We start from the raw sequence: 26479 nt of genomic DNA, 5'->3' as shown, positions 1-26479 counted from the left end.
ATACTGCCTCCATGCCACCTACACACCATCTCAGCATCCATTCCATAGTTTTGAATGTCTGTACTTCTACATCCTACACCTTTTCTGTAAAAAAAAAAAAAAAAAGAAGAAAGAGAGAAAGAACAGCTCCCTCCCATCCTTTCTCCTTCCTCCCAGGAAAGAAAAAAGGAGGCCTGTAGCAGTAATTGAAGCTTTGGTAGTCATCAATGACAATTTTACTTAATCTTTAAAAAATGTGTCATTTTGAAAAATAACATTTAAAACCCTAATGCTTTTCTAATTAAAATAACTATGACTGTAATTCACAGATGGTTTACTTTTACAGGAGTCTGAATGACATTAAAATTTCAGACTCAGATGAGAGCACTTTGTAGTCCAGAAAGTATTGAAAAGTGAGTGCTTTAGTGGAAGAACATTTTAACCTTTTTTTTCCCCTAGGCAAGCAGGGAACGTTTTGTGATTAGAGAAAAGACCAGGAAGAAGACAAGTGGCAGCCTCAAAAACTGTTTTGATATCTGGCATATGCAATTCCAGCATTTTTAGGCATTATTGCTTTCACTGAACACCAGGACTGTACAGAGGGCAGTGAGACTGTCTCGTTCTCGGTCTACTTTAGAGGGTATCAGATTTGATTCGGAGACTGAGCAACACAGATTTCCAGCCATATTAACATAATCAAATGTGTTATAGCAGTTTCTTCTATACATGTCTAGAGCTCTGCTCTCAATAGACCTAGCACATGATGTAAAATCTATAAATAGCTTTTATCCGAATGTAAAAATGAATTTGTATTGACATTTTGTATTCATTCACTTAAAAATTGTAGCAGGCTTCTACTAATGAAGTTCTTAGCATAAGTGATGCCACAATAACTCCATTTACATTTTTCCTAGCGTGTAGGATGGGAGAAAAGAGCACTAGTGCTTTGCATGTCCCCTGGCTGGCTTCGTGACTCTACAGTGCCAGACACTTGTAGCTAAACTGACCATAAATTTAAGCAGTTGTCTTGACTGTGATTTTGTGCAAAATACACAATCAGTACACTGCAAAATAAATTGCAACTCATTGCTTAGTTAATTTACACATTTGAAATATAGCCTGGGTATTAATTATGAGACTAGTTGAGAATGGGGTTGTTAATTTTGCCACGGGCATTGCTGGTAATCGGGGCTTTTTTAAGGTTTCGAAATGTAAGTTTTCATCTTTTCTACTGTCAGAATACCATAATACTGCCCTAGTAGAGAGGAATGTTTTAGAGACTTCCAGTGAGGAAGTAGGAGGAGAAGCAACCATTTTGAAGAATGGAGAGAAAGAGGCAGAAATGAGGAAAAAGTGGATGGTTCGGGATAGGCCTGAGACAGAGAGGGGAAAAAAGGCTCCAATGTGATGTAGAGGGTTTGTGGAAAAGTGGAGTATAAAGAGAAAATGTAATCAGAGTAGAAGAATATGATTCTGTTAAGTATTTCTGGCCAGGCTTTCGTTGTCTGAGAGCTACTCAGATACAAATGGTAATTATAATAACTGCATGATAATTTAATTACAGTTAACAATATGAATAATAATTCAGTTATTCTTACAGAAGAATTCTGTATTTAAGGTGATGTGAGCAAGAAGATGGAGGATTCAGTAGCCAAAGCTAGTCATAAGGGGAGCTCAGTATGTGTTTTGATAAGATGGATAGAGAAAACAGTTGTTTGATGAGTATTTATTAAAGAATTCACAGGGTTTAGTGACAGAGTGGATGTGGTGGGAGGAGTCAAGGTGGAGTGTCCTGGAATAAAGTTGAAGGCACCAAAATAGAATACTTGTTGGGAAGAGAGGAGAAAATTGACATACTTTGCTGGAAAAACATGATGTTCATGATACAGGACTAGATGTCTAAAAGAGAAGCAAATTTAAACTGAAGAAGGAAGTGGTTGACCTCTTTTTCTTAGAACTTTTTGATTAAATTAGGAGGAAAAGAAGTGAGGACAAAAGGAAAGATTCGTAAGGAAATTTAGCAAGCTGTGTGAAAGAAGCAGATTCCAGAACAAATGATAGATGAAGAAGGATGTCAGCATGCTAAGACAACTGGGCAAAAAGAGAATTTTGAAAGCACAAGAAGAAAAGTGAAACTTTTGTTGGAAGTCACTGGTCAAGAAAATGAGAATGAGAGTATGTCAGAATATGAGAGCACAATGAGATCTCAGTGAGATTGTCTCAAATGAACATGAAGTTAAAAATTGGAAGGCGTCACTCATGATAATCTATTAAGTAAATATAAAGACATCATTTTACCAGGGTAGCTACCAGTGTAGAAACAGGGTCTAGGAAAAGGTAATATTTTTGTGGAAAACCAGCTCCAATTTGTAAGCAGAAGGATTATTCCAGAATAGATGGCCTGAACAGAGGAGTTACTCTGGAGCAGATAAGTTATACTAGAATTTTTATAGCTGCACAATTTTCTAAAATAGCGGTTCCAGGCATTTTCCACCACGCAAAGAAAACCCATTTCCTAATTATGAGTTTCTACAATGGCAAGACAAGTAAGTGGTTTGCATCACCTTGCCTTCACACTCTTTGCAACAGCACAAAAGGCCAATTTCATTGGGAAAAGAGATACTAACAGAAAAAAAAAAAAAAAAAACCTAGAAAGAATTCTAATTTTGACATTTGAGTGCATCTGATTTCAATTAAAAGACAGTTGCACCATCAGCTCAAACTTCAGAGTTAAAGACTTTTTAAAACATTTTATTTAAAACAGTTTCTCTTTAGAGTAGAGCAAAGGGAAGCCAAGGGACAAAAATGTGCCACGATCATTTCTGAATTTTGTTGATGGAGGTTAGACATGGTATATATGTCCTGGCTTTCAGTATTTCATCACTTCCAGTGATGTACATCTGACAATAGTGTTTGGATTAAAAATAAGTAGTTGAAAAGGGGTGACAGTCTCCCTGCTGATACCTGTCTCCCAGATCTATAGTGAAAAACCAACAGTGGAGCAGCATGGCGCAATGAGAAGAGACTGAGTTTGTGAGCTGCAGACAAATAAGAGTTGGAATGAATTTCTGCAACTTCAGCGAGACTTGTATTAATTAATCAGTATGCCTATTAGCCGTACAAAATTAATAGCTAGACAAAAGCTATAATCTTCTATTAATATAATCTTATAATATATAAGCTTATTCTATAATCTATTATAGAATAAATATATTCTATTATCTATAATCTTATTTCTAAAGAGGGAAGGAAAGTTTCTTCTCCAGAATTCCTGAGAAGAAAGCCCATTATTTATCCAATATTTTAGTTACTACTGTTTGTAGTGTAGCTCACTTATGTGTGGTGTTTTTTTTAAAGGCTATTAGAAAGGAATGCTTTGAAGATTATACAGAGAAGAATTTTTAAGGATTGTTTCAGCATGTTCAGAAGGTATCAAAAGGACGGTGTTTTCTTTTGGTCTAACTAGCTAAATTTTTCTGTAAAGGGGGAAGAGTATCTAATGATTGTTATTAAGATCCTCAAGAAGTAAATAATTTAAACCAAGTAACCAGGTCAGCACCAGAATAAGCTCATACACCCCATCAATACTTAGGAGAGTATTTTCACAAATAAGTCCCTCTGACTTCTTAGGCGTGATTCTAAAAGGAGACCGGCAGAACAGCTTCAGCAGGCAGGCCTGGGAACAGGGATTCATAATTTTGCTGGACAGTAGGAATCATTCTCACTAATAGCAGCGAGTTTCTCACACTTGGGCTAAATTCTTCCTGTTGCACACATGACAACTATCTGTTACCATTTTCTGCTCCACATGGGTTTATGGCTTGTCACCTTTCTCCTTGCCCACATCTCCTTATTTAAGAAAAGCTAAACTTTATTTTCTATTATGTTGTCTAACATATTAGCATAATTACATTCAAAATGCCTTTTTTTTTTTTTTCCGAACCTGTGTTTAACTTGAAGATTGTAGTATTTGTTGTGGATGGTTTTGGAACTGAAGGGGGACTGTGTGTCTGACTGCTTGCTCGTCCTTCCCAAATACATCTTTTATTCAACCAAGTGATACAACCTCTCTGTACAAGTATTGGCATTGTACTTTTTTTAAATTGCAGATCTCATCTCAACCCTTAGCTGGATTGTATACGTACTATCGTTATTTACCTGTCATCGTTTTCGCCTTTTTTGTTGATGGTGAAGGTTTCCCTGCTGTTTGTATTCTAGATAGGCGTCCGAAAAGTGTTTCTTAAGTACTGGCAAGCTGACCATCTCAACGATTTGTGCCTTCAGCTTCAGAAGAAAATTATAACCTGCCAAAAAGGTAACAATTACAGAAAAGTATTCCTGAGCTGTCACTTAATACCCTGAGCAGAATATTGCATAAGAAAAAAAAAAAATCTCCTCCTTGAGTAGTTGCTACAGACTATTTCCAGCTAACTATTTATACAGATTTTTTGAGATTATATTAACATTGGTCATGCTTGCACTTTCTGTCTGCCAAACATAATTTTACAGCAAACAGTTGACTGTAATTAAAACTTAGGGATCTTGAATATTTCCTTTCTAAAGTATGTTCAGTGATTTTTCAAGGCATTAATATAACCTCTAAGAACTTCTGCCAATCAGCATAACAACGATACAAAATTGCAATGTGTTAAAATATATCGACAGTGGATACAAAGCGAATAATTTAATATGTTTATCCCCTTTTCTTACAGCTTTCATATTTAACTGCTAGTTTTTTACATTTATGCATTTCCCCCGCTTTTATGCCTGCATTTTTACCAAGGTCACACTGCCACATTTTTTGGCACATTTTTAAAAGGGGTATTATCCACTGCCTCCTGATTTCCTGTTACTTCTGTTCCATTTCCTATCAAAATCTCAAATAACTGCTGAAAATGTGAATATTGCTTTGTTTGGAGAAGCTTCCTTCACACAATGCATTATTTATCTAATTGGCTGGTGTCTGCAACAATTCCCATTATCACCTTTTTAAAGGAAATTAGAAAGACAAAGATTTGTCTTGGGTTGTTGTTTTTTTTAATCAGATACATAATATTGCATATAAGAATATATAAACCCCTTTCATTTTAACTATCTGTTCTTCACTGTGAGGGTATAGTGAAAAAGAGGAGACCAAGAGAAAACTTGAAGTAAGTGGAATCGAAATCATGGCAGTTCAGGAATGAATGTGGAGAGTGACAGTTAACACAGGCCACAGTGCAGCCGAGTGTGTAACATTCACACATTTAGAAAAGCAACAGTGATTTATCCTCTTTCCCTTCTCATGCTGACTTAACAAAGAAAGGAAACATTTACCTTTCCGAGTCTGATTTGCAAACAGAGTGCTTTAATATTACCCTGCACCGAAATGTAAAACATCCTCAGATAAGTCCATGTTATGCAGAGGTAAGAGAACAGACATCTGCCAAAAGAATGAAGATAATAAGTCTTCTTGGCTCCTTACTGAAATATTTCTTTTGGGTTTGCTTCTAGCGCTCCTTAATTAGGCTAACTTAAAAAGTCATTTTCACCAAAACTATGCTTTCAAAGCTTTTATCAAAGCTATCACTCATCTACATGTTTTTTATGGTCTGGGAAACCCGAGAAAATCAAGAACTTGCATGACATCCATTTGACTACATTAGCGCATCAAATAAGCTGCCTTTTGCAAACAAGTACAATTGTAAACTTGCCAGAGCTCTCTGGAAGGTTGGGAATAGCATAGGGCACTTGTGCATTGTTCTTATGTAATCCTAAAATTGGGACCCGTAGGCTTTTAAACTGGGATGGTGAAGTTTAGTGAGTAATATTAGTCCTACTGCATATTCACATTTTTTTCCCTCATCCTTTGCATCCAGAGGACTTTGGAAGCCAAATCTTTCTTGATAGTGAATTGACTAATTGCAAAACTAGTCAATAATTTCTGTATCAGGCTTAAATATACCTTATATATACCTGTATAAGGACTTAACTTAAAGGGAAAACAGGTCTTGTCCAAAATTCTTATCAACTGTTTTTACTTCATTCTTACTAGCAATCCCTTTATCATTCCCATAAATTTGGGCAAAACCAAACCAAAACAAACCAGATAAGTCTTCTTTTGTTATCCGGAAAGTTAACTTACGCAGGCAAAGAAAGGGGTCAAACTAAAGTGAAAACATGCGTAGAAACACTTTTTATTTAAAAACAGATCTGTGAGTCTAGGGATTTTGTGGTATTTTTTTTCACAGGTATGAGGACTACGTATGGGAAGTTTTGACCTTGTTGAATCACTGAGAAAGTTATTTGTACCTGTAGGAAAATCCATCATGCTGAATTTCTTCCATTAGAGTTTATGTAGATTAAGAATTAACTTTAATGTATACACAATATTTAATACATTTCTCATGTAACCCACATCCATGGTCTACTTGAATTTCGATTATTCTGATCTTTATCCTTAGATGAACTGTAAAGAAGTAGATATTCTTCTGCCCTGTGGGTGCTAACCTCAATTATTTTAATTTGCATAAGTAAGAATTTTTTTAGATCTACATAAATGAGGAGCAAGTTCAGAAGACAATCTTAGTACCCATACGGTAGTAGATGCAACTGAGCAGTAAAGGTCTAGGAGATGACAACTTCATTTCACAGCAGTTTTTGAGGTTATGAAATTGGGTTTTTTGTTCTGTTTTGAACTGAAGACAAAACTTTTCAAATGTTCTCATAGAGAAGCAAATGTGGTGAAATGTCCATCTTCTAATGAAAACCTGAGCTACTCGGCTCTTGAAAATGCCTGCAAAAGAAAACAAGGGTGTCTGTCTGCCAGCCCTTCCTGACAAAACTTTGTTGAACGTTTCTTCAAAACATCTCAATTTTGATGAAAGTGTTTAGTTCAGAGTAGCTGTACAGTCTCTAAATGCCTCAGCTGGCTATACTGGATGTGATTTTACTGGCCATCCTAGCAGGCTACTCTGCATCGTTGATGCCTGTTGACAATCCTACCAGAGGATTGACCTCTGTATTTCCTTTTCCTAACCAACCTTAGTGGTGCTACCAACCTTTTTTTTTGTCAAGGTAAAAGTACGCACATACACACACACTTAGAAAATGTTACTTTAAAATACAGGCCTTTCTCCAAAGTCATCCAGGATTTGATGCTTAACCATTTGTCAAATACCCTATCTGCTCTGAAGCAGATGAGTTTAAAGAAAATACTGGAAGTGAGGGAATAAATTTTTATTATTAAGCTCTTTTGAATTTTTCATACTTGTGAGCAGTGAACTCTTGATAATGTTCTATGCGTGTATTCATTACCTTTGCAACAGTGACATTATGAATTCAGACTCAGTAATGTGTATATCCAATGTGAATACTCTCATAAAATTGTCAACAAGTAACTGTACTATTAGTTTCCTTTTCAACTAAATTGGGTAAGTGCAATAATGTTTCAGGGTTTAAAGAGGTCACATTTTATAGAATGTAACTAAAGGGATTGAAAATGGCATGGCTGGCTGTGATTATAAAAATGTAAACCTTCAAAGTTGTCCATTATAAATAATCTCAAAGTACCTGAACTTGAATGTTTCCAAACCCAGTGGTTTGGAAAAATTGGAAAGGAGCCGTATTAGTATGTTAATGTTTACCTCCCTTATATTACATCAGCTGGGCACCGAGAGTGTCTAGAAAAAACCTTACTTTAAATATCTAAATAAGGTCACAGAAGGTGGTAGAAAATACCTTTGTTTGTCCTTACATTGTCCTCTGTTTTAGCTGTTTATTTTATTTAATAACATTTTACAATCACAAAAGACTAATTGTATCTTTCTCTGTTTACATTTTTCCTTTAGATTAGTTCAGCTTGACTCTTTGTCATTTGATGTTGTTCTGCAGTGTTCCCAAGACTGAAACTTAATTGTATTGTTAAAAAGGCCTATTGCATTTTAGCATATTTTTACTTTCCAGTCTTAATATTAACATTTTCAGTATTTTCCCCCAAACATCACAGGCTATTGCCTGCTGACTTCACTTATGAAAAACTTCCAGTCACCAGAATGAGAGTAACCATAATAAGCAATGATGAAGTTCGACCTATTTTTGGTACGTCTAAGTTGATGTACTGAAAGTCAACAATATTTCAGGCAACAGGCAAATAACTCTAAAACACGTTCTTCCCTGTGAAGTTCACAGCAGTTATTCCAGATCTGGAAAGAATAAGGATCTTGTGGAACTTTAAAAAAATAAACCCTGTCAAATAAAGCACCTTTAGTTAGTGTATCTCTTCCTTCTATGCCTAAACATATGCTCAGAGAGTACTAATACCACCCTGTTGCAGGTGGAGTGATTAATTTGATGCTGAATTCATCACAGCCATGGAAGTCCCTGTGCCTTGTGTTTCTAATCAGCTGGGTACTTCTGAAAATTCAGGGGACTAGGTGGTATTTAGGTTGAGTAGAATTTGTTGCAATGAATCTACATACTTAGGAAAGTGGTACAGAAAGCTATTATTGGAGGTACACCAAAATCCTCTCCCACCATAGGGCTGACAAAGAGTGTGAAAAATAGGCCTAATTAATAGACACATAAAGCTGATGCAATGCAGATGAAAATTTTAAACTGAGAAATGCAGACGTGAAGTGACAGATAAGTTTCAGAAATTTGCATTAAATTAATCTAATTGTTTTTGCTAAAAGGAAACGAGACACAAATGGTCTATAAGTCTCATTAGAAAAATCTTGTGTGGCTTTTGATTTTTTTAGGTACACCAAAATATTTGAAGCATTTTTTTAAGTCGACCAAAAAGCAAACAATCATTTAATTCCTACTGCACTCAATGCAACAATCATTTCTTCAGGGTTTTATTCTGAAACAAACGAGCTTTTGACCTCTGCAGTGTAAATGTGTGCTTTCACAATCTGTAGCCTACATCCGAGTTTCCATTTGCAATGTAATAAAAAATAACGCTCAGTGAAGGTAAACATTTTGAGTTATGATAGCTCAAATTTATGAATTAATTTACTATCACTACTTTGTTCTAATCACTGACAGCAGAAAACAGGAAGAGCTCCATTTTAGTATGTTATTTGTATGCCGTCACATTCTTTCGAGCTTTATGTAAGAGGTTGACTGAACATGCTTGCTCGTATTTACAGCAGAACACACAGTAATATTAAGTTATTCACTAATTAATTAGTTGTCTTGCTCTGGTCCCTAATTTTTTCTTCTGTTACGGTAGTTGTAAGAGGATTTTTAGCTCGTCAGCGCTTGCTAAAGAAGATGAGCATCAAACAGCAAGAGGTCACCTCAATCAAAAGCTTCTTGCAGAATGCTGAGGATATGGGATTGAAAACATACGATGCCTTGGTCATTCAAAATGCTTCTGACATTGCTCGGGAAAATGACCGGCTCCGCAATGAGATGAACGCTGCTTACCACAGGGAAAAGTTAGAGGCTAGAAACAGACCAGAAGAAGGCCACAAAAGGTAAGATGAGGAAACATCCACTATGAAGAATTAAAACATTTCTTCAATTTTAGTGATTTCCTTCCCTGCTTAGAAAGTCACAGAAATGACTGAGGAATTGCAAGAGGATTCTCAAGTATATACTCAATCCAAATAAATGCTAGACGCTATTTTTTTCGGCATATCAGGTAATTAAGTCTACAAACTTAAGGACACCTCTTATATCCTATTCAGAGGACACTGAGCCTTTTAGAAACTTATTCAAGGCATTTATTTTTTACAGAAATATTTTTAAATTCTAAGATAAATAGATTATAGTTGAACTTTCATCAATCCAAATGAACAAAAGAAGAATTCCTCTAACTTAAAATTCCAACATTGGAAAATGGCCAAGGTAATGAAAAACAGCTAGGGAGGTGTTAAAACATAAGAAAGTCCAGACTAAGAAATCTTGATTGCGCATTGAACTAGACAGATTGATTGTGAGGAGGATTCTTTCCTCTTATTTAAAAAGAGGCAAATGTTTTCTGTTGAACTCCCATCGCAGCTTTCAGGAGTGCCGACTTTACAAACCCAGCGAATGCTGGAGAGGCTTTCTCTCGGAACTGAGACTCTGATCTCTTTTTTCTCAGACACCTGAGTGAGCAGAGGTAGCATTGCAGTTAATAGGCATGTGTCTATAGCAGGAATGTGTCTATAACTTGCTGGACATATAAATGTTTATTTTTCCACAGGAACTTAATTTTCGTCCAGAACAACTCCCTTTGCTTTCATTGCTTTTGTCAGTGACTTTTATTAAAGTGAAAATGGCAGTGCATCTGCTTAATTAGCTCCAAATATCCCAGTGATTACATATTGAAGGAAATGCCTTTGTAGGAAAGACTGTAATTAAACATTACAGTGAAAACAAATTATCCACTGAGCACCATGCTTTCATCTTTAGCTATTTCATTTACTACGTGGGCAGCTGGCTATATCCTGTGCATGAATTCCAGCTCTGCTGGTGATCTGCCATGCAGAAATACAATTTAAAAAACCAAAATGCTTGGGGATTTGTTTGTAAAATGATGGTATATACATCTTCTATCTAAAAATTGCCTCTCTAAGTTCAAAGGTTTTCAACATTTTGATTTTTTGGAGGAATAAAATGTTAGAAGAATTTTTGTTAAAAAAAATCATTTTGTTGGAAGCAGCTGATAAACCTAATTTCTCAATATGTATTGAAATAGCAAAAGAAAAAGAGAAAATTGGAATAGTTAAAACTCCAAAACTGCCATTGAAATGACTAAACATAATGTCATAATTAATATTATTAAAATTATAACTAATAATTAAGCTTAAACAGGAAGATATATAGATATGTGGGTGGAATTGTTCAAGCAGCCAATGTAGCTGGTTAAAAAGGTCATCTAATATTTTAGAGATTTGCATTATCTAAATAGAATTTATAGTTGTCTTTTTAGAAAATAATGATAAAGGCTCAGCATTTGCTGCCTCAGTAAGTTTCTATTAAAATGGATTTCCCAGAAATTATCATTCAGATTGAAAACCCAGCTTTTGATTGTGTGTAACAATCAAAGTGTGAACAATGCACTCAGTGAATGTCTGATCAACAATATGAAACTGCTTAAGGAAGGCTGCATTTGTGTGAAAAAGGGCCAGTGTCCTGATTTATCATGAAACAGGAAATGGAAGAAAGCTAGCAGCTTGCTCTGGATTTGTTTGTCAGAAGATTACTACACACATCCCCTTGGCACGGTAGGGGAGTTGTGAGATTGTTTACCAAAAAGCTGTTGTTATGTTTGCATGAACAGGTTCATTGTTATCGCTTGAATAATGCATCTGGGCCTCTTTTCTGTGTTTTCAGAGCCGAAGACAAGGGTGGGAAGGTCTCTGAGGACAGCTTTGCCGGCTGTCGAACGCCTAAGCACTTTCATTCCAGCTCCGTCCCTGTCCCCATGGCAGTGGACGGCTTGGTACATTCTGTGGCTGGGTCATCCATCAGATCCCCCTCCCTGCACTCTGTGTTCAGCATGGACGACAGCAATAGCCTGCCATCACCAAGGAAACAGCCTCCTCCCAAACCAAAGAGGGACCCCAACACACGACTGAGCGCTTCGTACGAGGCTGTTAGTGCTTGCTTGTCGGCAGCTTCTAAGGAAACCGCTAATGAAGGTTAGGCATAAAGGGAGAAACAGTCGCAAATGTTATTGATTTATTCTTTTCCCTTTGATCCTTTTAAACACAGTCAAGCGCCTTTGAAAAGTCCCGCTTCCCCGAAATATTTCAGTGGCAGTAAATAAAATCCGTCAATTTGTCATTGGTTTCCACATCAGCAAATAATACTCACGTGTTTTAATTGCCTAGTTTGTCAACAACCAAAACCTATTTGCAGAACTCTCTCTCCGGAGACAAACGATCTCTGTCAACTTGGGCCATTCTACCCCACTGACCGTTTTATTTCCCCTTTTAAACTGTATGTTAAAATACCTTGCATCACTAAAACAGAATGCTCAGATCTTGAATTTCACCAAGTTAAACATTAAACTTTCTCCTACTTTTTCTCTATGTTCACATGAATAACTTATGCATTCAGTGGTTTATATTTGTGCCAAAACTTGCTTACAGTGAATTTTTTTGTTTAGAAGGAAAGTGCTATGAAAGTTCCAAAGCGTCTCAATGCATTATAGTGGATATAGAATGGTTTTGTGTTCAGTTGTTCTATTCTCCTTCACCCTTTAAATGAATGAGTAGAAGATGAAGGGGGGAGCGCATTCTACTTTTCCTTCATAAGTCTGACTTGTCATGCTTTGTGTAAAGGATCCTCTAGGCTTACCAGGGAAGATCCGTCAGGTTGTGTTTAAAGCTATGTATAACCATTCTCTAATCCTGCATACCGTGGATGGAAACCTTTGCAGCTCCCTCTTGCAAAATAATTACTGCAAAATAATATTCTCCTGTCCAGTTCATTAGATGCAAGTCCATTTTTCTTACCCTCGTCCTTGCTCGTTCAAGCTCTGCATAAGGAGAGATGAACTGTGTCCAATATACTTTCAAACTAGTGTAGCTTAAGGAGCTCTGTAGTGGTTTCGGTTTTCAGTGCCCAGGTCTGCACGACATGATTGATTTGACCAAAAAGCTCTAGCAGAGGTTTTTGAAAGAATGACAAGTTATATATGTATGTGTGGTCTTAACACCAATGCTTGTATATACTCACAAAACAACTTTGGAATTCTTCGCATACGCGTGAAACAATAGGGCCAGTTTCCCTGCTATATACTCATTTTCCAAGAATTGTGTCAGTTTCCTGAGTCTTTGTCCAAAATCAGCTCTGATTTACACCACTGAATTTTGATCTTGAAAGACCAATCACCTAGGTATCTAGTCTCTACACTCCATATGTGCCTGGAGGCTGTGAAAAGACATCTAGTTCAGTTAACTGTATACTCAATTGGGGAATTGCCCTTAGGCTATGGGATTTCCTAACTTTATAAATTATTTCCACTCCTGTAGTACAAAAGAAGAAGAGATAGGCATAATATCTGCCTGCAATTAGTGTTTTATACATATTACATAAAAGCGGGGTGCTTCAGTTACTGGCAATAACATACGCGTCAAAGTAGCACCATGCTAAAACTCCTAGTTAGGATCATGCCCCTCTCCCTTGGTGCAAAAGGAGTATCAAGCACATATTTCCACATGTTAGAGACCTTGCAGTGAACACTGGGATTCGAAAGATACCTCCTCAGGTGTTAGTTCTCATCTTTTAGTGACAGTAGAGATTACCAAAACAGATTATATGCCCAGGTAGCGAAGGCTTGTGGTTTAGGAGCTGAAAGTTCTGCATTTTGTTCCTTGAAATATTTATACTTTTGACTGAATCCCTGTGTTTGTGACTGCTGCTCATTGCAAAACTGTGTGGGCAACATTTGAAGGCCTAAAGTACTGGGCCTACGTAAGAAAAAAACTGACTTTGATCTGTTAGTAACACAGACCTTTCTCACTTTCCTAGTACTGACCCGTCCAAGGCCACACAGTGATGACTATAGTACCATGAAAAAAATACCTCCCAGAAAACCAAAACGAAGTCCCAATACAAAACTTAGTGGCTCTTATGAAGAAATACCTGGCCAAAAGCCTGGGGATGTAAAACAGGCAAGCACAGTAGCTAAACCAGGCGTCTATGATACTGTGACAGTACAGAGAGCAGCTTCTGCTGATGGGCCACAACATGGTGTGTTGAGTCTCTATATGTCACAAGAAGAGGAGGAAAATGAGCCAGTCTATATTGAAATGGTAGGGAATGCAATGAAAAGCATTTCTGCTGAAGCAGAAAGCCCAGAACAAGGAGAGTCTGTGTATGAAGAAATGAAGTATTTTCTACCAGAAGAAGGAAGCAATGGTAGTGGAATAATTCCAGTAGTGACTGGATCTCCTCCTCTGTTGTTTGAAAGCAAAAAAAGTGTTAATGTGGAAGATGGAACATTGGATGGAAACAGTCAGGCAGCTTTGATCTACAAAGACTCATGTGACATTCCAGCCCCTTTCCCTAACTTGCTCCCCCACAGGCCCCCACTTCTTGTGTTTCCTCCAACCCCTGTCACATGTTCACCTGCTTCTGATGAATCACCTCTAACACCACTAGAAGTCAAAAAGCTTCCTGTCTTGGAAACCAACCTAAAATACCCTGTGCAGTCAGAAGGCTCAAGTCCATTATCACCACAGTACTCCAAAAGCCAGAAAGGGGAGAATGAAAGACCAGCATCTCCAGGCTTGGTTGTGTTCAATGTTTCCAGCAAAGTGACTCCTCCTTCCACACCACCTCCTCCTCTCCCACCACCCCCTCCTCCTGTACCACCTCCTATTTCCTACCGGGCTTCCACACATTTTGCATTTCCTCCAGAGACTTGTGCTAGTTTTCTGATTAATACAGGGAAAGCAGGTACAAACTCAGACCTGTCAAAAGTACCTCAGAGACCAAATCCTGCTCAGCTTGGATGCTCGTCTTCTCCATTCTCCAAACTGCCTTATTCTCCAAAGGTGGCAAGAGCAGAGCACAGGAAATTGAACTCAAATTCGTCATCTTCATTTCCATACAGCCTTACAAACTCAAGGTCATTGACCAGTCCCCTTGATGAGTTAACTAGCTTGTTCAACTCAGGACGGAGTGTGCTAAGAAAATCTGCAGCAGGACGGAAGATCAGGGAGCCAGAAGGTAAGACAGATCTCTGTGCATCTCTATAGTGTACTAATTCTGCACCAAAAGTTTCTTACATTGGAAGCCGATAGACCAGATAAAAATACAAAACAAGGCATTGTTTGGGGTTTTTTTTGTAAAGAAAGATCTGTTGCAGTCATAAGAAACACATACATACATAAAATACATTGCATATAAAAATTACAGGTCTTCAGGTTTTCTCTGAGACGTCAACTTTTTTTTTTACCAAAATGTTTGTATTACACAAATTTAGATGGATTATTTTTAACATTCCAACAGTCTCAGTAAAATAAATACAGATGTTACATCATGTGAAAAGGAGTTTATGGTATCAATCTATAGAAATACTTTGAATGAAATATTTGTCTGGTAGATAGCATGCACTTTAGTTTGAAGACTTCCTTCTAAGGTTTCATTATTTCATTTCCATGAAATTCTGAATTTAGTGATACAGCCATTATTATTCTCCTAAATAAAGCTGAGAGAGAAGGTTGTGCAGCAAACTATATTTATTTCCCTTTTCTATCCTTTTATTCTTACCTTTCCTGTGATTTACAAACAGTTATGTACATACCCAGAGATTACTTGGTATCATGGCTGGAGAACATCTTTTGTATCTAGTGAAAAAGCCAACTATAAAAAGAAGCAAATTTACCATTTTGCTAGAGGTTTTTGAGACCACAGTCCTCAGACATTATCACTTAATTATTTGGCTTGTCCAGGTAATAAAGGGTTTAACATTGTTACTGGAAAAAGTCTCTGGATCTTATGAATGCTGAAAATTCATCCTGATGTTAACAGATTCAATTAGCTGCTCTGTAAGGGTGAGATACTTCTCACCTCACTTTGTCCATCTCAAAGCATGAAGAGACAGTCCTTTTGAGGCTTTAATTATATCTTTCTCCATTGGGTATGAGGAAAGCCAAGATGATTAAACTAGTAGAGTTGTAACTTCTAAGTGATTAAAGTTGAAGTAAATCCTGGTTCTGCATATCAATTACAACACTGACTCCAGTCTTCACATTACTTTTCAGATTTTCTTTTTTTAAAGTATCCTATTGAAAATAGTCGGTGTACCGTATGCAGAAACTTCTCTCCCAAGTACTATCTCCCAAACACAAAATTCTGTGAATTTAAAATTCAGAATGATAAAACCTCTAGACTGTTTTCTCTGCTTCTTCACTTCTGTCTGTCCAAACGGGTTGTCTTAATGAAGAGCTGCGTGCAGCATATTCAAAATGGGCAATATGAAGCCCTGTTTTGGAAATATAAAATAAAACAGTAGAGAAGAGGATAGTTTATCTTATTCATTGTCCATTTTCTTAAATATATACTGCTCCATTGATTTCAGTATCATATCCTGACTTATGCAGCTATAATAGAACAGAAGCAGGTATTTGTGCATACTCTGGATATGCGTATGTCTGTCTGTGTGCCACCCTATCTCTCTGTCCCTATGAAGCCTGGCAGCCTTCAGCCAAAACCCCTTTCAACCAAATACAAGAAGGAGGTAAATGTCTCAAAACTTACTGAGTTTCTACAGGTTTAATGTAAGTTAGTGGCTGGGTGGAGACAAGAGACTTGCACTGTGAGAAAGGCTCCTACCAGCTATCAGAGAAACTGTGGTGGACCGAACCCTTGTGAGCCCTCCAGACCTTGAAAAAGCTTTAGCTGGACCTTGCATGTTCCTAGATGCTGAATTCAATCAGCCATGAGCTAAGAACTGAGACTTCATCAGTTCTCAACCTCAAGAAAATGCCTTGTTTGTTACCCTGAGTATATGAATTGATGAAATTTGTAAAGGAGATGTTGCAATAGTTTTGCTTGCTTTGGCAAAATCACTTGACAACATTCAATGCCTATAAATGTATGTAGAATGTTGTTTTGATTTATTTTGTTTCATTTTTTTTAAGTTGGGGGTCTTGTTTTATTGTATAGATAATACATTTTTATCCACTGGGAAGTAACTATGAAAGTCAGCTCTTTGGACGTATCTTCTCAAGGCTCTCTCAATGTACCTGGTGAGGAAGCGTGGTAAGCCTATTCCAACCAAGTCACAAAACTGACCTTTACCTTAAAAAAATAAAAAAGTTTATTTGGGATGGAGGGTTTCTGCAAACTCAATTTTCAACTAAATGTGACCAAGACAGAGTTCAGCTTGGGTCTCCTGTGGGCTGGAGCTAGTGCATTAACAGAGGCTACCATAAAAAAACTCTAAATTTACCTTTCACGTGGAAAATATTGTACTTCTAAATATTTCATCAAGGCAGCACTAAGTATGAAAGATCAAAGTTCAAGAAAGATATATGATAAAAAACCTGAATCAATATTTTATGAGCTGAGGAGCTACTGTATAATACTACTAAGTGCGGTTACATATGAATAGCTCAATGACGAGCAGATGGATTGAAAGTAACAAAGAAATGCAGGTGAATGTATGTGTGTGTTTTTACAATTTGCATTTTTTCATGTATACTTCATGTGTTCAGATCATTTTTAGGGTAACAGTTGGAAAAAACATCTGTTGTTTAACCTCCAATGCAAAGAAATAAGATGGCAATCAGCCGAGTGGACTCCTATGTAAAACTAAAAGTTGTCCATGCCTTACATCCTGATTTTTTATTACCTATTGCCTAATGCATATTAAGTTCCTGGAAGACTCCTCCATTTCTTCTTTTTGTCATTTGTAGTATTTTATCTATAGGAGACAATATGGTAAAAAAAAAATAAAAATAGAAATTCATTAAAATTGAAGACATGGCCTAGAGCAGCACTCTGTAATGTGCAATTTCCTTTATTTCCATAAGTTGTAACCTACCAACAACCTTAACTAAAAACAGAAAGTAAAATTGTGGGCCATTTTGAAGTCAAGGAGAGTTAGCTGTGGGAATCAATAAGTTTCTGTGTGGGATCATCAGCCTTTGAGATAAAAGCCTCCTTGCCAATAAAAGTGCAATACAGACAGATCCCCCAATACGCCTCCCTCTTGCCTGGAGGAGCAATTTCAAGGCCTGAGAACGCTAATGTCATTTTGGCTCCTGACCTCTCCGTGGGAAATGTTCGTCCAGAATTACAGAATGGATTCGTGGTTTTTTGATGGACTGCGGACTTATTGTGAACCGAACTGAGAGCACTCTTCTTTCAAACAGGCAACAAACAAAATAATCAAATCAACAGTAGCATCTACTGGTTCAAGCAATGATCAGGATCATAGAGTATGCAATTTCTTGCAAAGTACTTTACATGTAATTGGAGAAGTTTTTTGCTCCGCAGAGCTGATAGTTTAAATAAGCAAAACTGTAACAGGTGAGAACCGAGATAAAGTGATTTCTCCAAGGTTGAAAAGAGTTGTCATTGAAGCTACAGCTGTTTTCTTAGACAGGGATTTCCTTTTACTCCATATAAAATGAGACTTGAGTGCAAATAAGCAATAATACACATGCACTCTTCTCCCTGACTTCTGGAAGTAGAAACGAGTTTTCATGACAAATAGAAACTGAATGGTTGTGTGAAGAGGCCTTACTCAGATATTTCTAGACAGGACCTTAGATTTGAAACTAGACTTCATGAAACCCAACTTAATGCCTTAATCACAAAACCACGCTTTCTATCAGAATGTACAAATATTTTTAACTATTCAACATATAAGACATTCCTTATATAAGGAAGAGAGAATTACATGTTTAAGCATTTCATGTTGAATATTTTTGGAGCAAGGACGGACTTTTTCTCAACATGGATGAATGATACTCAGATTGCTAGGTTGTAGTGTTATTTCTCTTGATTGGTATACAGTTGATATTAAATTATTCCATACAAAGGGGAATCGTTTCAGCTTCAGAACAAAAGATGGAATAATTCCCAGCCCATCATCCATGCTCAGATTGGCAGAGTGATTATTCATGTGGATTCTAAAGTGAAAGGAGCAAAGGAAATATGATTTTTCCCTTAACCTGGATGAATTTCCTTACCATCAGCCTATTCAAATAAAGACTTAATGCCTTCTCTCCTTCCTGCTTGTTAAGAAAACATTGGCATGGATGCTTGATTTCTCTGTCTGAGCAAAAGATATTGTAAAAGATTGCAACCCTGGATTTAGGTGCCTGAGAAATAAAGGAAGACCTTTCTTTTATGTAGGTCACCAATGCACAGGCTTTCAAGTTTTGTGAATTATTGTTACTGTTTCAATGCAAGTAGATCTGTATATGCAAGTCTACACATGCTTCAGTGACCTATTCCTTTCCAAAACAGTTTAGTAACTTCTATAGTAACAGCAGAAAAGGCATGCAAACAATAGTTAACAGAACATCAATACTGTTCAAATGTTTATGCAATATCTTTGGCATCCATTAACTATACGAATCCCTTCTTTACCTGCTTCCTCAGTGAGGTATTTCCAAGGCAGGTAACTTCACATATCGGTGAATTATTCCGCATTCCCCAGTTTAAGTGCTGAAAGTCACAGGAAGATAGTTACAGCTGACAAATAATACAAATATTTAGATGTGCCTAGTTGGGACTAAAGCTTCCCAAATATTCTTTATTGAAATTGGCTCAAAGTTGGAAAATAACAAGATTTAATGTGTATGTATGGGGAGTACTGTCCTGTCAAAGGCAGGCATCCCTTTGATAGCTAGTAAATAATTTCCCTCTATCAGCAGATTAGAGTAAGCTATTGTGCAGCTAACATCTCAACAGTGGATTGCAAATTAAATCCCCACTGGGGTTTCTGAGATAAAATCCCAGTCCCTTATCCTCTAAGCCACTCAGCTTTTCCTCTTAAGCAACTTAATAAAGATAATATTCATATCTGCATCTCCTTATTCCGACATTATATGGATACAATGTAATAGTTTTACTTTCTTTGTGGCAAAAGCTAACAACTTACAAAACATGAGTAATACAGAAAGCCATGTTGTCACCTTTTATCTTCTGTTACCTGTGAATGCTGGAGGATTGATTACATGAGGCATTGGACTCCCATACCATCTTTCAAGTAAAATTCTCAAAGCATTACAATTTTGATGAATTAAGTTTCACAACACTTCTCAGAAAGAGATTAATATCTTTTTACATAATTGCCTTAATTACCAGGGAGTGAGGGTGACTTTCTGTGACTAATTTTCAGATTAGATATCTAAACACAGGAGAGTCATCACTCTCTGATTCACTATGGACTACTTGCAGCTCTCAAGCTGAATATCTTGCAGTAGGTACAGAAAAGTGGGAGAAAGCCAAAGCACTGCTAGTAAGAGTTTAATGCAAGTCATAAAAAAAAGGCCCATACTTGGCTAGCTGCAGGTGCCCTGTGCAGAAGATTACAAAGGAGGAGACAGAACTACTGGCAATATGGTTGCCATCCAGCCCATGCTGGGTGATTTTCCTGAGGAAATAATTGTGGTTTCCATTACTGCAGCAGAAAAAGGGGTTAGAAGAGTCTAGAGAAAGTATCCTCCGTTCCTGTTTGCAGAATATCTATGAACTTTTTTACAGCCTGAAAGATAGCAGCTGCAGTCTTCTGTATAAGTTTGCATCTCTGTAGTCTTCATCTGTAAGTCTGTCATTATCTGAATAATTTCTCACAAAAAAGTTTTGTTGTTTTAGGATAAATACAATATACCAAGAATAATTTTCCATTTCAGAATCTCTGAAAACTAGTATATTTTACTGCTGAAGAGTTTTTTGTGGTTTTGTTATGACAATTTTTTTTCACTGCAGTGTTTTTCTTTCTGATTGATTTCACTGCTTGCTCTTACAGCCTAAAATAATGTAATGTGTAATTTGCTTTGGTTTTCTGTTCTGACATGCAAAAGAGGCTTTGTGTGTGATTACCATAAACAATTTTAACCTGAAGATTATTAGAAGAACAAATCAAGTCTCATTTGTATTTCAGGTGAAAAGAGAATGGATATTGTCATAAACATTTACTATATTTATTTTGCATTTTAAATACTTGTATTAAAAATAAATCAAATACTTAGCACTCCTCCATACATTTCCAAAGCCTGTATCCAGTCAAATAGATGTTGGAGGAGACTGCGCAGCCCCAGGATTACACAGGAAATATCACTGCTTTTTTTACATGGTCGTATACTGTAAGTAAGCCTTTTAGCGGCCTTCCAATACCTGAAGGGGGCCTACAAGAAAGCTGGGGAGGGACTGTTGGCAAGGGCATGTAGCTATAGGAGGAGGGGCAATGGCTTTAAACTACAGAGGGGTAGGTTTAGATTAGACATGCCGAAGAAGTTCTTTACAGTGAGGGTGGTGAGACACTGGAACAGGTTGCCCAGAGAGGTGGTGGAGGCTCCATCCCTGGAGACATTCAAGGCCAGGCTTGATGAGGCTCTGAGCAACCTGATCTAGTGAAAGATGTCCCTGCTGACTGCAGGGGGGTTGGACTAGCTGACCTTTAAAGGTCCCTTCCAACCCAACACATTCTATTGTTCTATCTACAGCTGTCAGAAAAGGATCCTGGAGTAGACGGACCCTCGGTCTGACCCAGTACAGGCTCTCTCCTGTTCATACCTAGTCACTGCTTAACAGGAAGGAAGCTAAGGAGAAGTAATTGCACCAACTCTTCTGTTTTGTTTACATGGTCCGTTTCTGAGAACTGCAGGCATTCCTTTTAAATTACCAATTCTTTTCTGCTTTCTTTGCATTGGGTTGGTTTTACTTTGTGTCGCCTTCATCCTGTCTGGTACTGGAGCACAATAACCACACCATACTGCTTCAGCTTACTGCATTTCAAGCCCATAGATTTTAAAAATATCCCGCTTTTAATAGTGACTTTGATCATTCAGATAGACATTTACAAGATTATTATTATTTTTGTAACAGTGTGATTCAACATCATTGTTCATGCATCATTGTGATGCAACATTCACCATCTGATGCAACATCATTGTTCCAAATTCAGCAATGGTTCAGAAAGTTGTCTCATTACTAACAGTGTTGTGGGCTTCTTTAAATAGTAAACAGTCTTCAGTATTTTTTGTATGTAATCCAAGATGCATAGAACTTCATTTAGGAACCACTACATCACTAATTTTAAACCAAAGATACATTAATATGAGAAATGAGCCATATCTGAGAGAACAAGGAGGTTGAATTGTAGCACACTTTCATTCCTGATACCAGTCAAAAATATGGCTGTTTGGCAGTAAATGTCATATCACTTGATTTTACAGGACTACAGGCATTTGGGATGTAGTGGGGATTGAAATTTGAACATACATTTTGGTGAAAGTCTCAAATTGAGTGAGAAATCTGTTCAGATGCTTTAACATCCATCTCGGCATTAAATCATCTTTTGCATAGAGCCTCAGTAGAGAACAATAATTCCATTTCACAGAAAATGTCAAGATTGTGACATTTGTTTTTGTTTTGCCCTGGAATGGAAATCAAGTATTCTGAAATTCTGGGCAGAAATAAATATTCTTTCGTGTCCAGTCTTTCAAAAATGTTTGGCAAGTATTGAAATGGTTTGCCTCACACATAGTAAAATTTTTCTTATTGGAAATGTTAACAATTAAATGTGTTGACTTTTTATTTTTGGACCTAGATAAGTTCAAGAGCGGCCATTTCAACACTGGTCAGGTTGATATTTAGGGCTACGTCTACACAGCAACCAAAGATGTGTTATAAATAAACCAAGCTACTTCTAAACTCACTGGCTCAGGTATCCAAGATCAATGCAGTTGTGACTGCGCAAACTCCAGCCCCTCAGTGATGACTCAAAGTTCTTGGTAGGACTCGTGCAGCTCACCGTGAAACTCTATAGACCCTTGTGTGGATTGTGTTCCAGTTCCAGCATTGGCATTTTGTGGGGCTGGAGGGAGAAGCAAGAGAAGACAGCTAGAAAGAGACTGGGAAAAAGACTTGGTCATAAACATGAGGGTGCCCTGACCCTTGTGCTCTCTCCACACCACTGCACTCTGCTGTTGAGAGGGTAGGAGCACATTTGGAAATGGATCACTGGAAGTAAGACTAGCAATTTGAGGCATCTGTCTTCTCCCTGGGCCCACTTGTGAGTGGGAAAATAAAGACGCCTTTAAGTTTAGCGCTCTTTTGGCTTGAGTTTTCATTCTATTTTAAAATGAAAAACATGAAAATTAATTTTATCCTTTCTGTGGTGCAATTTTTAAAAGAAAAAACATATGAAAAAATTAAACCTGAAGTTCCACGTTCAATTTCTTTTAGCTCTTTCCTTAAGGGTTAGTTGCAGTATCATGCTGACATACTAGTAGTATGTAGTGATCGTTTTTAGACACAGGTTGGATATATTTGTGCAAGGCATGGATGCTTATCACAGTTTATCTGTGATATCCATATGTTCTTGCTTTGAGGTTCACAGAGGTGTCATTGACCATCACTGTATCCCTTCAAAATGAACATAAAAACAAGCTAAAGAAATATCTAAATTCAGTTTTTATTTTACAAGCTCACTTCAAAAGCAAATTGAGAACGTTGTCCAGGAGGTTTTCCAGAATAGCTATCCCTGTTTGGTAGGCAGGATTACAGTACAGGTGATCCAAAATATTCCTTGGGTTGTTCCTCAGGATCCGCTCAAACAATTTACCTGCCCAACACAGTCACTTGCGCTAAGACTTTTTCATTGCAATTGATGCCAGAGCTGGTATAAGAGAGATCTGAAAAATCTCTGTAGAAGTATTTTGTGGGAAAAGTAAATAGAACTGATGCGATGCTGTTGGCAGTAGCAAATCCCTGTCTGTTTGTTTGTTTGGGGGGTTTTGTTTGTTTATTTTAACAATATTTGCAACTGTGTTTGAGGGGGAGGAAGGTTGAGACGGTGTCTGATCACATAATTCCTTCCAACAGCAGCCAAAGCCCAGCAGTAATGGCTGTTCTGTTACTGAGATACCACACACAAATGTAAACAAACTTAAATGTCTGCCTTCAAAAAGAACTGCTGCATCCACATTAGTTAGAAGAAAACAGTTTTAAAAAGGGAAACTGTGTTTCTCACCAAATTGCCTCCTCCTTTTCCAGCACACCAGCAGTTTTTTAACCACATAAACACAAGAAATAGACTCTTTGGTCAGCCAATCAACACAACAGTAAACAAAACTATTACAGAGTAAAATCAGCTGCGTGTTTCCATATTAGATTTGAAAGGGTGGGGAACATGGAGGGAATAAATGTTTCTCCTAAGACAGTAAATTGTCCCCAGCAGTTCTGCCCTCCTTCTTGCCCTCTGTGGTTGGTAATGGACCTCAGAAAGGTCTGTAGAGATCAGTTCCTAGAGCAGATGGGGTGAATGAAATCCCCAGTCTCTGAAGCACGTGCACTTGGCTGGACTTTAGCACACTTGCAGCATTAAAAAGGTGTTCCAAGTTCTTGCTCAAGATACTGTCAAGCAGCCTTCAGATATTCTTCATCCATTACCAGTATTTAAGAAAGGCGTTTTCTCCACTTCAGCAGCAGTATTCTTTGTCTCTTGTTGGGAACAAGCATAATTCAAACAATCCGAGTCGTACAGACTGGGAAACAAGGCTTACCTTGTTTCCTATTCCTTGTTACCTATTTCCCCCATCAACTCTGAAAGTTTACCTGATCCAAAGTTGTCCCTAACTTTACTTCTAGGAAGGAAGGAAAGATTCGCAGCTTGTAATGATTGTCACTGAAATAAATATAAAATAAGGTCACTATCTTTCCACCAGCACAAGTCCATCAGAGAAGAAAGCAGAAGAAAGCTTTCTGTTCTGGGTGTATACTTTCTGTAGCTGTGAAGTGATTTACAAAAAAGTGATTGAGCTGCTGGTTCTTAAGGGCTGAACCAGCCAGACCTAGAAGTTCCTGTAGTCGCTTCAGCAACTTCCTTCTCACTATCATCAGCCTTATCTTCTGAACTCTGGCTGATTGGTGTCACACTAACACAATATTCTTCAGAGGAGATCTTTACTTCCAGCAGAGTGAGTTTTGTCATTTGATGTTCTTCATGGCCTGCGCCTCCCTCTTTGCTTTCCAGTGTTCATGCGGAGCTTCAATGAATGCGGCTTCTCAGAGTGAAGAAGCAGCAGTCTGTTTCATAGAATCATAGAATGTGTTGGGTTGGAAGGGACCTTTAAAGGTCAGCTAGTCCAACCCCCCTGCAGTGAGCAGGGACATCTTTCACTAGATCAGCTTGCTCAGAGCCCCATCCAGCCTGGCCTTGAATGTCTCCAGGGATGGGGCCTCCACCACCTTTCTGGGCAACCTGTTCCAGTGTTTCACCACCCTCATTGTAAAGAACTTCTTTGGAATGTCTAATCTAAACCTACCCTGCTCTAGTTTAAAACCATTGCCTCTCCTCCTATAGCTACATGCCCTTGCCAACAGTCCCTCCCCAGCTTTTTTGTAGACCCCCTTCAGGTACTGGAAGGCCGCTATAAGGTCTCCCCATTTCTGTATTTACCTGCTCTATTGAAGAATGTGGCTCCTGGAGCAGCTTGTAGCACCATCTGATAGCTCCACTTACACAGCTCAGAGGGAAAAGGTCCTAGAAATGACAGTACAAATCCGTTGCTGCCTATCCTAGGAGCATCATTGCAGGGGGAAATCCTAGACAATTGCTGCTGTAAGGGTAGGCTTTGTGAGGTGAAATAAATCAATGCATAATTATTGCCTCTGACGGCAGCAGCAGCCGGCAGCACAGCTATGAGGGTGAGACAGGCAGTACACGCTAATGGGCTGGGGGAATCCTGTCTTGACAGTTTTCATCCTGCTCCATTTCTTTCAGCAAATAAGATGCTTCTGTTTGCCTCCAGCTCTCAGCAGACAAAGTAAACAGTCATGCTACAGCAGGTCACAGTGTGACTTCATGTGGGTAAACTGAACTACTCTGAAGCAATATGCATTTATCCAGTGAAAGGGCACCCAAGACAACATGTGCTGAGGGCAGCTAGCAAATGCCGTGGACAAGGAATGTATCAACAGTAAGTCGGAGCAAAACAGGAAAAGCCAAGTGCAATTGTAAGGGTGCAACAAAACACAGTGGTAAACACTTGAGCCAAAATAAAATGGCCTTTCTTATTTAACCTTCCTCTCCCTCTCGTTCGTCAAAAAATACCTGCATGATTTCTGCATTCACCATCCTTTTTCTTTTTTCCCTCACTTCACACTGCCCACTTACCACAGTAAATGTAACAAATATTCAGGGTTGGCTGCTAGGATTTGATGTATTCCTGACTCTCCCAAGAAAGACGGACAACACAGATCAGAAATCCCTTCTGTCTGCAACGTCTTGTCTTTCATATGCTGGTTAATAGGGTCCATCAGTTCTCTCTTATTCACATGTAAGATGACAAGCTGCTTGATTTGAAATTTACATTTCATTGGATGCCAGCCACAGGTTTCAAGGAAATCAAGCTTTTTAGCTTTTAGCCTCCATGGTAGCCCAGGTGCAAAAAGCTTCTCCTCCTGTATTACAGGAATTTATCTGCCAGAATGTATGTGTTTTCCACATTTCACAGTTGCTAATAAAGTCTGAATAGCTGTGGATCTTGATAACTAAAACCATATATTGATTATTGGTTGCAGAAAGTCATGTTTTCCATGAATGAAAAAATAATGTTTAACATTATCCTGGGATTTTTTAAAGGCATTAAATGATAAGAAAGGGAACTATTTCCCCCTTTTTTCATGTATTTCTTTCCATAATTGTATGTGTTATGTATTTTTGTAGGTTTCGTCCCTTTGTAGAAAAGCTTTTAAGCTTTTTCTATAGTATTTGTGGTTTCTGTTTTATGGGGCTGATGTTTTTGTTGACCAGGACAGAGATTGTTTCTTCTTTAGGACCTAGATACATCCCACCTAGCTTCTGGCACTGAAATTCCTCAGCTGG

The 26479-nt window shown here is 37.9% G+C and overlaps 1 protein-coding gene across 4 annotated transcripts in view; it reads left to right on the top strand.

The window, feature by feature from the left end:
- The window catches only part of MYO16 (myosin XVI), a 400883-nt gene that overhangs the window by 340766 nt on the left and 33638 nt on the right, over positions 1-26479 (top strand). For all 4 annotated transcript variants that reach the window (XM_074561661.1, XM_074561651.1, XM_074561671.1 and 1 more), the window contains 4 exons: positions 4198-4294; positions 9194-9440; positions 11287-11594; positions 13432-14634. In XM_074561661.1, the coding sequence (XP_074417762.1) occupies positions 4198-4294; positions 9194-9440; positions 11287-11594; positions 13432-14634 (1855 nt within the window). The remainder of the gene's footprint in view (positions 1-4197; positions 4295-9193; positions 9441-11286; positions 11595-13431; positions 14635-26479) is intronic.

The sequence above is a fragment of the Larus michahellis genome, chromosome 1, assembly GCF_964199755.1.
Source record: "Larus michahellis chromosome 1, bLarMic1.1, whole genome shotgun sequence".
Classification (NCBI taxonomy): Eukaryota; Metazoa; Chordata; class Aves; order Charadriiformes; family Laridae; genus Larus; species Larus michahellis.
This window is presented reverse-complemented; position numbering and strand designations above follow the sequence as displayed.